A 16,244-nucleotide genomic window follows, 5' to 3' on the forward strand; every position below is an offset into this window, starting at 1 on the left:
CGGCCGCGACCCAAGCTGCTGCAGTGACAATGCCAGATCCTTAACCTGCTGTGCCGCAGGAGAACTCCCACAGAAGGAGAACACTTTCAAAGTAGGACTGTCACGGGCTGGCCGGGTGCGCTGTCATAGCAGTCAGTAGCTTTTGGCCTGGCCGAACCATGAGTTGTTTTCTTCCTTGACCGTAGGAGAGAGTGCTTCTGGCCAGGTCCGCACCTCCCAGAGTTGCAGTAAATGGCTCGCTGAGCCTGCTCGGGCCGTCCTGGCTGACTGGCTGCCTGCCTGCCAGCCCTCGGGGGCCCATGTCGCTCAGAGCCGGCCACCTGTGCTAACGGGTCTGGTCTTCTTTCAGCCCCAGCTACGTGGTTCCCACCAGCCTGTCCCACGGGATCAAGTTGGTCAACCCGATGTTCCGAGGCTATGCCCAGCAGGTAGGCCGTCCGAGCTGCCCAGGGGACACCCAGGGCTGTAACCTGCCAGGCCTGGCTTCAAGGCCATGACCCCCGTGGGAAATAGCAAGAGCAGCTCAGTCTTCCGAGGCGGGCCTCCTTGGACCGGACTTGCTGCCTGAGCCCGTCACATGGGTGAGGACGTGGGAGCCTCCCAGCAAGTGTTCTCCCCACTAGACAGGTGGGGAGACTGAGGCTCCGCAGCCAAGTCCCCGCCCAGTCCTCACCTACCAGTTACACAGTGGGGGAGGGGACATCTGACCTCAGGCAGCCTTGCCTCCGGGTCCGAGGCCTTGGCATCCCCGCGCAGCGGCACCGGCTTCCTTGCCCCCCAAACCCAGGTGGAATTGCACTTTTACTAAAGTAAACCTTCGGATGACACACTTTTGTAAATCTAGAGAACCCCTTCGAAGCCAGTGATCTCTTTTTATGGCAGAAAACAGGGGGCCCAGGATGAAGCAGAATGCAGCCACGCACCTTCCCCGGCCCCGAGCTGACCACTCACGGGGTCCAGGTCCTGCCTCAGACGGGGATCTGACGGCTGGGCTCGTGGCTGGGGCCGAACCGGTTTGTGTGGCCGATGCCCATGCTGCTCCCTGAGTGTGGGGGCTGGGAACAGAGTGGCGGTCACCAAGGGAGGCCTTTGGCCCCCACCACCCTGCCGCCCCGTCTTCCTCAGGATGAGGGCTGCAGGGCCTTAGCTCTGCTCACACCCTCAGCCTGAGAAGCTCAGCACAGCCTCGGCACCGCCTTTTCGGGGCAGTGATCCGAGTCCTCCGTGCACCATGTATGAAGTGGTCCGTACCTGCCACACAAGCACAGCCCCGTTTATCCTCACTAACTCTCATCACCGTCATAACACAGGTAAGGAGCAGAGACTCAGAGAGGTTCCGCAACCAGCTCAGGTCACACAGCGCGTAGTGGCAGGGGCAGGATCCGGGCCTAGCTGAGCCGTCCCTCACCACGGTGCTGCCCTCCCTGTGCGAGCACCTGCCGGCCCTCAGGCTCCCAGGACCCCCTGGAGCAGGCTGAGCGGCCACTGCCTTCCAGAAGCATCCTGGACATAACACGGAGAACGTTTCCGAGTCTGAAACATACAAGCAGCTGTAGGCCTCTCTCAGTGGCCAGAGGATGCTGTCTTGCTTCCACTCGGCCTGAGGTTTTAGCAGTGAATACAGGGTACTTTTGTGAAAAGGAAGAACCAGAAAGAAAAAATAGATGTGTATTGAGGGCTTGTTTCTTTCTTTTTCTGTTTTCGTTTGTTTGTTTTGTTTTTGTTGTCGTTTTAGGGCCGCACCTGCAGCATATGGAAGTTCCCATGCTAGGGGTCAAATCAGCTGCAGCTGCCAGCCTACACCCCAGTCACAGCAACTTGGGATCCGAGGAGCATCTGTGACCTGCACCACAGCTCACAGCAACGCGGAATCCTTAACCCACTGAGCAAGGCCAGGGAACAAACCCTCATACTCATGGATGCTAGTCGGGTTCATTGCGGCTGAGCCACAACGGGAACTCTGGGGACCTGTTTCTTAAAAGAACCTTTCAGTGGTCCTGACCCAGGACACAGGTCTCCAACCCCTTCCCTAATGCTACAGAGTTGCCGGCAGTTAATTTCTCTGATCTTTGGGTTGGACATCTGGCCTGAGGAAACTTTCGCATCTAGAAGCCCTCCCCACCTCTGCTAGAACTGAGAAAACAAGGCCCCTCTCCCCTTATCCGTAACCAGAGGCTTTGGGGGCCATAGCATGATCACACCTCATGTGGGCAGGAGTTGGGTCCAGGGCCTTCTTCTGACACCCAGGTCCGGGACTGAGAGGGACAGGACTGGACCTGGAACCCAGTGGCCCTGCTCAACACCAAGCGCCCCCAGCTGTCGGAGGCCGGCCACTGTCATCTTCTGACCTCTTAAGGCACTTCCTGTGTGCACTGCTCCTGGCTGGGCCTCGCTGCTTCCTCTGGGTTGAGACCTAGTCACATGGTAGTCGGAATGACAGTGTCACTGCCCTGACGCGAGACTGGGCCAACCTGAAGGGGCACCTTAGCCCAAGTCATGCTCAGGCCTGCGGGACGCCTGTTCTGCCACAGGTCGCCCTGGCTGGGGAAGGCGTGGGCATGAGGCTGGTGAAGGACGGGGTGAGCGGAGAGAGCCAGAGTCGAGGTCAAGGATGTGGAAAGCCTGGCCTGCGGGTGGCTTTGCTCCCTGCAGAACTCAACTGAGCGCACACACCCACGGTGTCACCTGCGTCCTCCGTGGGCTCCCTGCCCACCCACACTGTCCCCTCCTTTAAGGAGCACAGTGACTTAGTGGCAGAACGTGATACACCTGCTCCTTCCCATGCTGAGTTGGCAGCAGGGCTGCAGGTGGGGGGGGGTTGCGGGGGAGTTTAGATGGACCTGGGTCACCGCCTCTGGCTCACAGCCCAAGACCTGGGAGGGGTCCGTCAGCCTCTCAAGCCCTCAGTGTTCTCCTCAATAGAAGGGGGATCAGGACAGCCCTGCTGCCAAGGTCCCTGTGAGGGGTGCCCGTGAGGCCCCCCCCAGCACCCTCGGCACAGAAGCAGTGGGCCGTCTGCCCGATGAAAAGCCCTGTTGACGCAGCCCCTGGTTCCAGGACACCCAGGAGTTCCTGCGCTGCCTGATGGACCAGCTGCACGAGGAGCTCAAGGAGCCCAGGGTGGCGGCGGCGCTGCCGGAGGCTCGGGACTCGGACTCGAGCGACTCGGATGAGAAGCGGGAGGGCGACCGGAGCCCGTCGGAGGACGAGTTCCTGTCCTGCGACTCCAGCAGCGACCGAGGCGAGGGCGATGGGCAGGGCCGTGGCGGGGGCGGCTCGCCGGCCGAGACGGAGCTGCTGATCCCGGACGAGGCGGGCCGCGCCATCTCCGAGAAGGAGCGCAGGAAGGACCGCAAGTTCTCCTGGGGCCAGCAGCGCACCAGCTCGGAGCAGGTGGACGAGGACGCCGACGTGGACACCGCCATGGCCGCCCTCGACCAGCAGCCCACGGACACGCAGCCACCGTCGCCGCGGTCCACCAGCCCCTGCCGGACGCCAGGTACCAGCCCACCGCTCGAGCACCGCAGCCCCGTGTGTGCAGCCCCCTTCCCCTGCCCTGGGGGCTCTCCCGCTAGATCGGCCTTGTAACCATGACCGTGTCCAGACTCACTTGGCTGAGAAGCAGTGGGATTCAGAACCCGCCTAGAACATGAAGTGCATGGACAGCACGTTCTGCCTGGGGGCTGGGACTGCGGCCGGGGTGGGCGCGGGACAGAGGAGACACGTGGTTTCAGGCCTCGGCCCGTCAGGAGGGGTGGCAGGTCTTCCTGACCAGCCCGGACTGGCGTGATGCCCTGGCCCAGCACGGTCCCCTCTGCCCCCAGAGCCGGACAACGAGGCCCACATGCGCAGTGCCTCTCGCCCCTGCAGCCCCGTCCACCACCACGAGGGCCACGCCAAGCTGGCCGGCAGCCCTCCCCGCGCGAGCCCCGTGAGGATGGGTCCGTCGTACATGCTCAAGAAAGGTTCGCAGGAGCTGGCGCCCCGGGAGGGCGGGCCAGCCTCCCCCGGTGGAGCTCTCGGGGCCGGGGGTGGAAATCGGGGTCCTGGCCGCCTTTTTCAGGCACGTGTTCCCCAGGGCTGTGCGGCGCCCTCCTGATGCAGCCTCTGAACCCTCCTCACTCCGCGGGGACACAAGTGGGGGCCCATCTCACAGACAGTGCCTGAGGCCCCAGGAGGCGGCACACACAGATGCCACCCCAAGTCCCTGCCGATGAGCCCCAGCGCCCACCCCTTGCCCCAGACAGGCTGGTGGGGCTGGGCTAGTCCCATGCTGTGCCCCCAGCCCAGGTACCGAGCACAGGCAGCCGGCGGCGGAAGGAGCAGCAGTACCGCAGCGTCATCTCAGACATCTTCGATGGCTCCATCCTCAGCCTCGTGCAGTGCCTCACCTGCGACAGGGTGGGTGCAGGGGGCTGCAGGAGGCCCCCGGGGGTTCTCACTCAGCTTGGGGGTGGGGCGCTGGTTCTCCGCAGTGCCTCCCCCCCCCCGCCCGCCACCACCGGTTGTGGGGCTCCTGTGTCCAGGGCTTGGGGAGGCAGGTTCTGCTTTTTGGGGTGCAACTCTGCTTGGTCTGGGCAGGGCAGAGCCCTGGGAGTTGGAGACCCAGAGTGACCTTCAACCCTACAGGTGTCCACCACGGTGGAGACGTTCCAGGACCTGTCCCTGCCCATCCCTGGCAAGGAGGACCTGGCCAAGCTCCACTCGGCCATCTACCAGAATGTGCCGGCCAAGCCAGGGGCCTGTGGGGACAGCTACGCCGCCCAGGGCTGGCTTGCCTTTATCGTGGAGTATATCCGACGGTATGCCCACCTGCCCTGGCCTGGCCTTCCTGGACCTTCCAGGCTGCCAGGCGACAGGCCTTTAACAGCAAAGTGCAAGTATTTGCAGGGAGGAGGGCAGAGTTTGGCAGGGAGCCTGAGGCTGAAGGGCATCGGGAGGTAGCTGAGTGGGGTGGGAGTTCCCTGGCCGCACTGGCATGGCGGCGTTCAGGAGGCCTGTGGATTGCTGGAAGGCAGGTAGTGATAGTGTGACCAAGTGGCAGCTAGAGCGCAGACCTGGCCTGGAGGAAAGAGCCATGGGTGCCTTTCCAGAGTCCCCACTGTGTACCATGGTGCCTGCTTCACCCACCTGCTATCAGGAACCTGAGCTCTGCCCAGGAGACAGGCCAGTGCGGCTTGGGCCCCTTTGCAGATGGGGCACAAGAGACTCGGGGAGCGGTGAGGTCATTCTCCCAAGGACACACAGCTGCTGGCTGGGGGTCCCAGGTTTTTGGCTTCTGACCTTGGCCCATCCCACCCACCAGGACAGGCTGCCCCTCCGTGCCCAAACGGGCCTCAGCCCAAAGGCCCCTGAGTCTGACTCTTGCCCAGGCCTGGCAGCACCCCTGCCACTCCCTCTCTGTCTCTGTAGGTTTGTGGTATCCTGTACCCCCAGCTGGTTTTGGGGGCCAGTCGTCACCCTGGAAGACTGCCTGGCTGCCTTCTTCGCTGCTGATGAGCTGAAGGGTGAGTGGCCGGGGCTGGCTGGGGCGGGGGTTGCTGGGTCAGCATTCAGATCAGCGTGTCTGGGACTTACTGTCATTGTCTCGCTTGGGCCTGGGACTGAGTGCTTTCGCTGCCCCACCACCTTGTGGCTCCTAGGGCTTCGCCTCTTTTTATTTACCAGTTTGGTGGACGAAAAGGATACCATTCTTTAATTTTGTACTTTCTTCATTACTGATGTGCTTGAAGTTTTATTTATTTTTTGTCTTTTTAGGGCGGCACCCGTGGCATATGGAGGTTCCCAGGCTAGGGGTCCAATCGGAGCTACAGCTGCTGGCCTACACCACGCATAGCAAACACAGGATCCAAGCCGCATCTGCACCCTACACCACAGGTCATGGCAATGCCAGATCCTTAGCCCACTGAGCGAGACCAGGGATCGAACTCACATCCTCATGGATCCTAGTTGGGTTCTTTAACCCCTGAGCCACCTAGGGAACTCCAGAGCTTGAACATTTTTTTAAAAGTGGATTGGCTCGGAGTTCCCGTCATGGCACAGTGGTTAACGAATCCAACTAGGAACCATGAGGTTGTGGGTTCGATCCCTGGCCTCGCTCAGTGGGTTAAGGATCCGGCATTGCCATGAGCTGTGGTGTAGGTTGCGGATGCGGCTCAGATCCCGCGTTGCTCTGACTCTGGCATAGGCCGGTGGCTATGGCTCCGATTTGACCCCTAGTCTGGGAACCTCCATATGCCGCAAGAGCGGCCAAGAAAATGGCGAAAAGACAAAAAATAAATAAATAAAAGTGGATTGGCTCTATTTCCTATTTTGAAATTTCCCATTCTTGTCTTTATTTTTTTGTTAGGTATTTGCCATCTCATTAACCTTTGGTAAAATTTTTTTTTTTTTTTTTTGTCTTTTTGCTATTTCTTTGGGCCGCTTCTGCGGCATGGGGAAGTTCCCAGGCTAGGGGTCCAATCGGAGCTGTAGCCACTGGCCTACGCCAGAGCCACAGCAACGCGGGATCCAAGCCACGTCTGCAACCTACACCACAGCTCACGGCAACACCGGATCGTTAACCCACTGAGCAAGGGCAGGGACCGAACCCGCAACCTCATGGTTCCTAGTCGGATTCTTTAACCACTGCGCCACGATGGGAACTCCCGGGAAAAAATTTTTAATTTTTAAAAATATTTTATTTTGGGGGCCACACCCACAGCATGCGGAAGTTCCCAGGCCAGGGATGGACCCCATGCCACAGCTGTAACCAGAGCCACAGCAGTGACACTGCCAGGTCCTTAACCTGCTGAGCCACAAGGGAGCTCCTTGGAAAACTTTTTAATTTTTAATTATGATAAAGTATTCATAACATAAATTATACCATTTTAACTGTTCTTAAGTGTTCAGTAGTATTAAATATATTCATATCGTGTAAACAACCTCCAGAACATTTTTGTCTTGAAGAACTGAAACTCTCTACCCCTTAAATAGCAACTCTCTTTTCCCCCTTCCACCCAGCCCCCGGCAACCACCATTCTGTCTCTGTGATTTCGACGATTCTAGGAACCTCATCTAAGTCGAATCATACAGTATTTGTCCTTTTGTGACTAACTTATGTCTCTTAGCTTAATATCTTCAAGGCTTATCCATGTTGTAGCAAGTGGCAGAATTTCCTTGTTCTTTTTCGAACTCCTTGGGGTGTAAACTTGGGTTGTTTATTTGAGATCTTTCCTTTTTCTTAATGTAGGCACTTATTGCTATACATTTTCCTTTTAGAATTGCTTTTGGAGTTCCCGTGGTGGCTCAGCGGCTTAGGAACCTAACTAGTATCCATGAAGATGCAGGTTCCATCCCTGGCCTCACTCAGTGGGTTAAGGATCTGGCATTGCCGTGAGCTGTGGTGTAGATCGCAGACGCGGCTCGAATCCCCCATTGCTGTGGCTGTGGTGTAGGCCAGCAGCTGTAGCTCTGATTCATCCCCTAGCCTGGGAACCTCCATATGCTGCACGTGCAGCCCTGAAAGTCCAAAAATAAAAGAGTGCTTTTGCTGCATCCCATAAGTTCTGATGTGCTGTATTTTTGGTTTTGTCTCAAGATGCTTTCTGATTTCCCTTTTGACCTCTTCGCCCTAGCCGTTGTTCGGGGATGTGCTGTTTAATTTCCACATATTTGTGAATTTTTTAGCTTTCCTTCTGTTATGGGTTTCTAGTTTCATACCCTCGTGGTTGGAAAAGATACCAGATGTGATGTGGATTCGTTGTGTCTTGCTTTGTGGCCCGACATGTGATCTTTTCTGGACAATGTCTGTACTTGTGAAGAACATGTGTTCTGGACGTTTGGACCGAATGTTCGGTGTATGTCTGTTGGGTTCCTTTGGGCCATCGTGTTATTCAGGGCTGCTGAATAACAATTCCATTTTCGACTTGAAAATTTTCCGTTTTCTCTCGGGCTGAGCTCTCCGGTATTGAAAGTGCAGTGTTGAAGTCCCCTAATAATGTCACATTGCTTCTTTTTTCTCCCTTCCGTTGTCTTCGTGTTCCCGTTAAATATTTGGGTGCCCCAGTGTTGGGTGCGTGTATGTTCACAATGGTTATACATCCTCTTGACGAATTGACCCCTTTATCACTTGGTCTCTTGTAACTGATTTTGGCCAAAGGTGTATTTTATCTGATGTAAAGATGGCCAGTCGTGCTCTGTTTTGGTCGCTGTTGGCAGGGGGATATCTTTTTCCATCCCTTCACTTTCCGCCTCTCTGGGTCCTTGTAGCTCCAGCGCGTCCCGCGTAGGCAGCATGTTGGTCTTATTTCTAGAGCGTGAGTCATTGTGTGCACTTCTCCCCACTTCCCGTCCCTGCTCACCTTTGCCTCTTTATTTTACTGCCCCAGGTGACAACATGTACAGCTGTGAGCGGTGTAAAAAGTGAGTGTGTGCATCCTGGGGACCTCTCCCCGACATCCCATCGCCAGCTGGGGTCCACCTGTGTGTGTCCCTCGTCCTCCTGGGCCGCCTGGAGAGTGCGATCCTGACCCCCCAGAGGGACCCGGGAGGGAAGGGCCCCTCCTCTGCCTTGGGCCCCCCCTCCCCGGTCGATCACGTCCGCTCTCTCCCCTCCAGGCTGCGCAACGGGGTGAAGTACTGTAAGGTCCTCCAGCTGCCCGAGGTGAGTGGAGCAGCCTCCTGCCCCCTCTGCCCTGTCCTCCTGCAGGACCGAGGCCCAGCCCCTTCCGGACCCTGCTTCTCGGGCTGGGAGACCCCGGGGAGGTGTGGCAAGTGGGCAGGCTCGTGGTTCAGCATGTGACTTGACCCCCAGCTCCTTCACCTCTCAGCACGTCTCGGGGGCCCAGGAGGCAGGTGTGGGGGAAGGCCTTTCAGAGGAAGTGGTGTCTGCATGAGGCCTGAGGATGCAGGCAGGTGTTGGACAGCCCATCTTGGCAGTCCGTCCTGTTAGTGCAGCTCAGCTCTGTTGTCTCATGTGTCTTTTTATTTTGTTTTTCGTTTTCATTTTTGACCACCCCGCAGCATATGGAATTCCCAGGGCAGGGATCAGATCCGAGCCGAGGTTGCAACCTAAGCCACAGCTGCAGCAACACCGGATCCTTAACCCACTGTGCCGGGCCAGGGATCAAACCTGTGACCCAGTGCTCCCAAGACGCCGCTGATCCCGTTGTGCCACAGCAGGAACTCCCATGTGTGTCTGTAGAGGCTGAGAGCTGACCTGGCCTGGCTCCCATGCATAGCTCTTGGATGTGTTCAAATGGAGTCGGGGCTCTCAGCCGGCTGGGGCCTCTGGAAGGTTCTGGCCGCTACGTTCCTTGTTTTCACCTGGGTGACAGGCCTGAGCAGGCCATAGTGGGCTGGTGGAGGTCCCAGAGCCAGGCCTCAAGGAGCCCATCGGGTTACCAAGATCACAGGGCCCTGGTCAGCCCTGGGATGACCCACCCCCTCCCCCCAGATCCTGTGCATTCACCTGAAGCGCTTTCGGCACGAGGTGATGTATTCATTCAAAATCAGCAGCCACGTCTCCTTCCCCCTCGAGGGGCTCGACCTGCGCCCCTTCCTCGCCAAAGAGTGCACGTCCCAGATCACCACCTACGACCTCCTCTCCGTCATCTGCCACCACGGCACGGCAGGCAGTGAGTCCCAGCCACCCTAGTCCGACTGTCCCCGTCCTGTCCCCTTGGGTATCTGTCACCCGCCGGCCCCTCCTGCCGCAGGTGGTCACTACATCGCCTACTGCCAGAACGTGATCAACGGGCAGTGGTACGAGTTCGACGACCAGTACGTGACTGAGGTCCACGAGACGCTGGTGCAGAACGCCGAGGCCTACGTGCTCTTCTACAGGTGGGGGCCCCGGGCGCCGGGGCGGGGGCGGCCGACCAAGCTCCGCGGGCCTCCCTCTGCCGGGGTGGTGGAGCCTGGAAGGGCTTTCGGCCGCGGAGGCGTGAGGGTTTGGGGAGCAGGAGCCGCAGGTGGGATTTTCTCCCGTGGTCCTGGTGGGAGGTGATGGCAGTGGAATCTGGCAGCGGTGGTGGGGTGGCCGCGGAGCAGAGGGAGGGCTGAGGGGTTCCGGGGAGGGGCGGGGGGGGGGCTTCCTGCACGGGGCGTGGCCTAATCCACCCCGCTCCGCCCTCGCCCCAGGAAGAGCAGCGAGGAGGCCGTGCGGGAGCGCCAGCAGGTGGTGTCCCTGGCCGCCATGCGGGAGCCCAGCCTGCTGCGGTTCTACGTGTCCCGGGAATGGCTCAACAAGTTCAACACCTTCGCCGAGCCGGGGCCCATCACCAACCACACCTTCCTCTGCTCCCACGGAGGTGAGGGCGCCCGTCTCCCATGGAGGTGCTGGGGGGCGGGGTGGGGGTCGCGGGCCGAGCCCCCAGCTCCTGCTCCCTGTGCCTTTCTCCGCAGGCATCCCGCCCAACAAATACCACTACATCGACGACCTGGTGGTGATCCTGCCCCAAAACGTCTGGGAGCATCTGTACAACAGGTGCGGTCCCAGGAGGCCAGGCTGGTCCCCTCCCGGCCAGGCATTCAGCGGGGCGGGAGAGGGACTGCCGCCTTGCCCCCGCGCCGCCCTCACCAGGCAGCAGAAGGGCCGGGAAGCAGTTGCAGAGACCCCCTTGCAGCCGTGTCTGCATGGAAGGAGATGCACACGTTTGTGGATCCTCCCAGTCACAGGGGACAGAAAACCGGCTCAGGCCAAAACCGGCTCTCACAGAGGGTGGGGCACTGACTGCAGGGCAGCCTGGCCGGTATCTCTCCCCCACCCTATGCCCAGCTCGGGTGGCTGTGAGCACGTGCTGCCTGGGCCCTTCCAGGTTCAAGTCTGCCAGGACCTAGAGCATGTAGCTGACTCGTGGATGAGAGAGACCCTGCCCAGGTCGGGGTCACTCTGCATCCAGGCAGGCGGGAGGGTGGACAGACAGGCCCTGGGAGGTGAGAAGCCAGGGAGGCCTGGCTGCCCCCACATGGCGGACTGGCTTTGCCTCACCCCCCCGCAGCTCAGTCCCAGGCTGTGCCCCGTGGCTGGTGAGCAGGTCAGATCCCCACAGGGAGAGGCATCCCCAGGCCCTGTGGGAACTCCCCCCCCCCCCCAGGGACCTGCAGGCCTCCCTTTGTCCTCAGAGTCTGGCCGGGTGGGCTTTTATTTATTTATTTTTGTCTTTTGTCTTCTTAGGCCACACCCGGGGCATATGGAGGTTCCCAGGCTAGGGGTCAAATTGGAGCTACAGCTGCTGGCCTACGCCAGAGCCACAGCAATGCCAGATCTGAACCATGTCTGTGACCTACACCACAGCTCATGGCAACGTCTCATTTTTAACCCACTGAGCAGGGCCAGGGATCGAACCTGCATCCTCATGGGTACTAGTTGGGTTTGTTAACCCCTGAGCCACAGTGGGAACCCCATGGCCAGGTGGGCTTTGACCACCACAGCTCCTGCCCAGAAGGCGAGGGAGGCGGTGACAGTGTTCATCAGTCAGATATTTGTGACACCTGCTGCAGGGCGGGCACCTCGCTGCCCTGGGCTCTCAGGCACAGTCTAGCGGGAATGACAGGTACACAGGACCCGGGCACAGGGCGCCCAGGGAGCCCCATGGGTGGGCCAGGCAGCACCAGGGAGCCTGGCTCCGCTGGTCCCGGGGCCTCCCCTCAGGGCTGGCGTCTCTCTCTCCCTCCCACCCCGGGTGCAGGTTTGGGGGCGGCCCTGCCGTGAACCACCTGTACGTGTGCTCCATCTGCCAGGTGGAGATCGAGGCGCTGGCCAAGCGCAGGCGGATCGAGATTGACACCTTCATCAAGGTGCGCGGGGCGGGGCTGGGGCGGGGCGGGGCTGGGGTGGGCGGGGCGGGGCTGGGGCGGGCGGGGCGGGGCTGGGGCGGGCGGGGCGGGGCGGGCTGGGGAGCCGGTGCCCTGGCCACACCTGGAAGGTGTTCACTGGCGGAAGGAGTTGGGCTGAGGAAGTCGATCCCTCTGCTTGGGGGACTGTTGAACAGCTGTTAAAGGCGTAGGTGCGGCCATTTGGGGCTGAATGAACCTTTATTTATTTTTTTTTTTTTACTTTTTCTTTTTGTCTTTTGTATTTTCAGGGCCACACCTGCGGCATATGGAGGTTCCCGGGCTAGGGGTCTAATCAGAGCTGTAACTGCTGACCTACGCCACAGCCACAGCAACGCCAGATCCTTAATCCACTGAGCGAGGCCAGGGATCGAACCCTCAACCTCATGGTTCCTAGTCGGATTCGTTAACCACTGAGCCACGATGGGAACTCCAATAACAATCAAATATAAATAAATAAAAATAAACTGATATCGCCATGCTTCATTTTAAAAAAAGAAAGAACAGGGGCTTAGGGACCCTCCGTCATTCAACCATAGAGGGTTGGATAAAAGACACTCTGCTTTGTGGCTGTTCAAAAATGATGCATCAAATTAGTTAACGAGTGAGCCAGGGGATCAAACTAGTGAACGAGTGAGCCAGAGGGTTCTATTCAATGGGTGGGGGTGGGGGGAATAGCATCTGCCCCGTGATCTCAATTGCGTTTTTAAAAAGTTGTGGCTCAGCAATAACGAACCTGACTAGGATCCATGAGGATTCAGGTTCGGTTCCTGGCCTCGCTCGGTGGGTTAAGGAGCCGGTGTTGCCATGAGCTGTGGTGTAGGGATCCCGAATGGCTGTGGCTGTGGCGTAGGTCAGCAGCTGTAGCTCCAATTCAACCCCTAGCCTGGGAACCTCCATATGCTGCAGGTGTGGCCCTAAAAAGGGGGAAAAAAAAAAGTCACTGACAAGAGATTCCCCAAAATGTTAGGGGCAGCTGTCTGAGTGGTGGGATTGTGGGAGATAGTTACTTTCTGTGAGCTTGTCTGGCACGTCTGAATTTGCTGTTGAGGATCTGGGGTTCTGTGAGTCTGATGAGGACTGGCGGGGTTCGGGGCCTTCACGCCACCCCTGCCCTCCGCCCCGTCCAGCTGAACAAGGCGTTCCAGGCCGAGGAGTCGCCCAGCGTCATCTACTGCATCAGCATGCAGTGGTTCCGGGAGTGGGAGGCCTTTGTCAAGGGGAAGGACAACGGTGAGTCAAGCAGGGGCCGCACCAGGGGGGACTTGGGGCTGCCGGTGCGGGGAGCGTCCCCGCTCCCTGCGGGGCCGGGGAGCGGCTGCTCTTCCCTCCTGCCAAGCCCTTTCCCTGGGGATTCTGTTGCCCAAATAACAGCCTTTAGTTGATAGACGGCTTCAGACTCTTAGCAAAGGACTTGGACCCTGCGTCCTCTGGCCCCTTGATTACAGGAGTGGAAACAGCCCCATCACAGGGCCACTCCCCGAGTCCCCCGTGGTCCTCGGAAGGGAACAGCAGAACCCAAGCCCCGCCCTGCACACGGCCCCCCTCACCGCCCCCGAGTCCCACCCCCGGCTGCCAGAGCAGGGTTTGGGGCCTGGCGGAGTCCGCAGAGCCTGGAGGTTCTGGGCGGTGGGTGTTCATCTTTCGGAGCATAAGCACCACCAGTGCTCCGGGAAGGGAAGCGCCTGGAGAAACCAGCTCTGGAGTCACAGCCCCCTGGGCCCTGGCTCTGGCTTGTGCCAGCCCCGCCCGGGCAGTTCCCTCAGCTGTCTCGCCTCCCGCAGTTGTCGAGGCTTTCAAGAGCTAGTGGGGCGCACGGGAAGGGCGCTCAGCAGGTGACTGTTGACATCAGATTAGGTCAAGGTCACCCGGCACTGGACATCCCCCCCACCTCACCATGCTAGGGGCCCCTGCTGGGTCCAGGGATGCCCCGAGTCCCTTCTGGCTGTCAGACTTGAGTAGGTGAGCCTTTGGAGCCCCGAGCCCCTCACCCTGCGAGAACTTGACCCTGACCCCTCGGGCCCAGGACACAGGCATCTCTGGGATCACAGGTGTCAGAATCACACCCGGAGAATGGCTCTCGTCTGTTGGGGGGTGGCGGGCCGTGGCAGGGGCTGGGACTGGGGCTTCTTCCCGCTGCTGCTGAGGCCCAGAGGCCCTGAGCCAGGCTGCGTCTGTTCCAGAGCCCCCCGGGCCCATTGACAACAGCAGGATCGCCCAGGTCAAAGGCAGCGGCCACATCCAGCTGAAGCAGGGTGAGCCTCCCAAGCCCCCCGGGCTCCCCTCTTCCCCCCTGGCTTCCAGGGCCTTCCAGGAGCCTCCTTGTCACCTGTCTGAGTCGGGCTTCATGCATCGGAGACCAGGCCAGGGCTTGAGCAGATGGGCCAAGGTGCTTGGCCTCTGGGGATTCTTCCAGCACCACCACCCCCATTCTGCCCCTCACCCACCTGCCCTTTTGGTGTGAACCCCACCCCCTGGGAAACCAGGGGCCACTCTCGTTGTGCCCTCTGGGGTCCTCAGAGAGTGGACGTTCCCCTGGAAAATCCCAGGATGCCATCCACAGCTGCGCACTGAAGCCGGGGGCTGTCCCACCCCCCCAAACGGGGCCTGGCCCTCCCGGACCCCCCCTGCCAGGACGTCGGCTTCTGCAAGCCCAGCCTGACCGGTACCCTGGGGGCCCCGCAGGAGCTGACTACGGGCAGATCTCAGAGGAGACCTGGGTGTACCTGCTCAGCCTGTACGGCGGCGGCCCCGAGATCGCCATCCGCCAGAGCGTGGCCCAGCTCCAGGACCCGGAGAGCCTACACGGGGAGCAGAAAATCGAAGCTGAGACGCGGGCCGTGTGACCTGCTGGGCCAGCCTGTAAGTCCCCGCCTCCCCCTGCGGAGACCCACTCGTGTCCCCCGTGTTGGACGTGCGCCCTGAGCACACCCAGCCTGAGGCTGCTTAGAAGGACCTTCGGGAGGGCCCCGGTGGCGGATGCCCCCCAAACCCTGGTGTCCCCGCAGGCCCCCACCTTTGCCCTCCTCCCTCCGGAGGGTGTGTCTGTACCCAGATGAGAGGCCGGCCGCCGGGAAACGCGGATGTAAAGAGGCAGAAAGTTGTTTTGGTTCACAGTGAGTAGCGCCGCAGCTCGGAAATACACCCACTTCAGGCTTGTTTAAACGACCCAGGCTCCGCGACCGTCCCTCGGGTCCTTGTCTCGGCAGTGCCCTCTGTCACTGCCGTCCTCGTGTCCCCCAAACCTGCCGTCTCGCTAGCTCGGGCCCAGCTTCTGTCCCTGGAGCGCTCGGTCAGGGGCCGCGGCCTTGGGACGGAGGGTCGGGGTGGCGTAGCTGCCCCGCTGCCCAGGCGTCTCCCTGGGGTGCCTGGTCCGGCACCCAGCTCCCAGGTAGAGCCGGCGAGCAGGGTGCCGCGCGTTCTGCAGAGAGGACGCGGCCGCTGGTCACCGCAGCCAGCCCCTGAGGCCCCGCTTCGCCCCTGCGCCTCCCGTTGTCCCCGAAGCCCCCGCATCCTGGGCGGCTGTCAGTGTTCTTCCTGCAGACTGATGACTCTGGACGCCCGCGCAGTTGGGACCGGAGGGCAGGGGTGGCTTCCCTTCAATGGGGACGTTTCTGGGGGCAGCTGGTCCCCTGCGCCCTGTGCTGCTGAGCTGGCCGTGGAGGGGCTGTAACGCACCCCTGCCAGGGCCCCAGATGGTGGCACAGAAATACCTCGCGTTGCCGTGTTTGCTGCTCACCCAGCTTCCCCGGGGGCCGATGCTAGAGAAGCCGTACGCCCGCCACCTCCCCCCCTCCGCCCCCTGACACTGCTGCGCGGCCTAGAGCCCCGGGCCAGGCAGGTGCCGTCCTGAGCCAGCTCTCCCGCGCCAGTCCCCTAAGTGCATCCTCTGGACGTCCAGCGAGGCCACGGCTAGGCCGCTGGGACCGGGAGCACAGCAGGTGGCACTGAAGCCCCTGGGACGAGACAGCCGGGGTGAGACGCTCACCTCGCCAGGGCCAAAGTGAATTTGGGGTGGGGAAGCAGTCCTGGGGCCAAGCCCCCCACATACTGTGGCCTTCAGTCTCCCTAGAAGCAGATGCCAGTGGAAATTCCAGCAGGTGGTTCGGGCAGAGCCCCCTCCCCACACCCACAAGCTCTCATAACATGTCACTCGCTTCTGTGATCTCATTTCACCGCATCTGGTTCCTTCCCCGCTGAGGCAGCATGTGAGCAAAGAACAAGCCACGGCTGCAACTTCTGGACATTTGCCATGGTCCTTGGAAAGCTGCTGCTGCAGCCAGCGGTGACCCCCCTGCAGAGCCCGGCGGCCGCATGTTGCACCGTTTGTGACGTAGACTCCTCTGTGCAGCCTGTAATCTCGTCCCACGTCTGCGCCGTCTAGTTTGTGCTCAGAATGTCATAATAAATGCATAACATTCCCTGCT

General features: G+C 60.3%; 1 protein-coding gene across 22 annotated transcripts in view; it reads left to right on the top strand.

The window, feature by feature from the left end:
* The window catches only part of USP20 (ubiquitin specific peptidase 20), a 42,404-nt gene extending 26,160 nt beyond the window's left edge, over positions 1–16,244 (top strand). For 11 of the 22 annotated variants that reach the window (XM_084998537.1, XM_084998508.1, XM_084998547.1 and 8 more), the window contains 17 exons: positions 350–428; positions 3,058–3,499; positions 3,825–3,965; positions 4,286–4,401; positions 4,630–4,802; positions 5,413–5,507; positions 8,370–8,403; positions 8,599–8,644; positions 9,437–9,617; positions 9,699–9,825; positions 10,123–10,292; positions 10,387–10,468; positions 11,673–11,781; positions 12,948–13,050; positions 14,001–14,072; positions 14,503–14,679; positions 14,826–16,244. In XM_084998537.1, coding sequence (XP_084854663.1) covers positions 350–428; positions 3,058–3,499; positions 3,825–3,965; positions 4,286–4,401; positions 4,630–4,802; positions 5,413–5,507; positions 8,370–8,403; positions 8,599–8,644; positions 9,437–9,617; positions 9,699–9,825; positions 10,123–10,292; positions 10,387–10,468; positions 11,673–11,781; positions 12,948–13,050; positions 14,001–14,072; positions 14,503–14,663 — 2,131 coding nt within the window. In that variant the 3' untranslated portion in view covers positions 14,664–14,679; positions 14,826–16,244. Of the gene's footprint in view, positions 1–349; positions 2,772–2,939; positions 3,500–3,824; positions 3,966–4,285; positions 4,402–4,629; positions 4,803–5,412; positions 5,508–8,369; positions 8,404–8,598; positions 8,645–9,436; positions 9,618–9,698; positions 9,826–10,122; positions 10,293–10,386; positions 10,469–11,672; positions 11,782–12,947; positions 13,051–14,000; positions 14,073–14,502; positions 14,680–14,825 lie in introns of all 22 variants that reach the window. The other 11 variants (XM_084998588.1, XM_084998596.1, XM_084998583.1 and 8 more) reach the window with 3 other exon arrangements.

This window comes from Sus scrofa, chromosome 1 (genome assembly GCF_054392235.1).
Source record: "Sus scrofa isolate SSC_HxYL_T2T_F1_AM1 chromosome 1, Sscrofa_HxYL_maternal_Yorkshire_Landrace_v2.0, whole genome shotgun sequence".
Lineage (NCBI taxonomy): Eukaryota > Metazoa > Chordata > Mammalia > Artiodactyla > Suidae > Sus > Sus scrofa.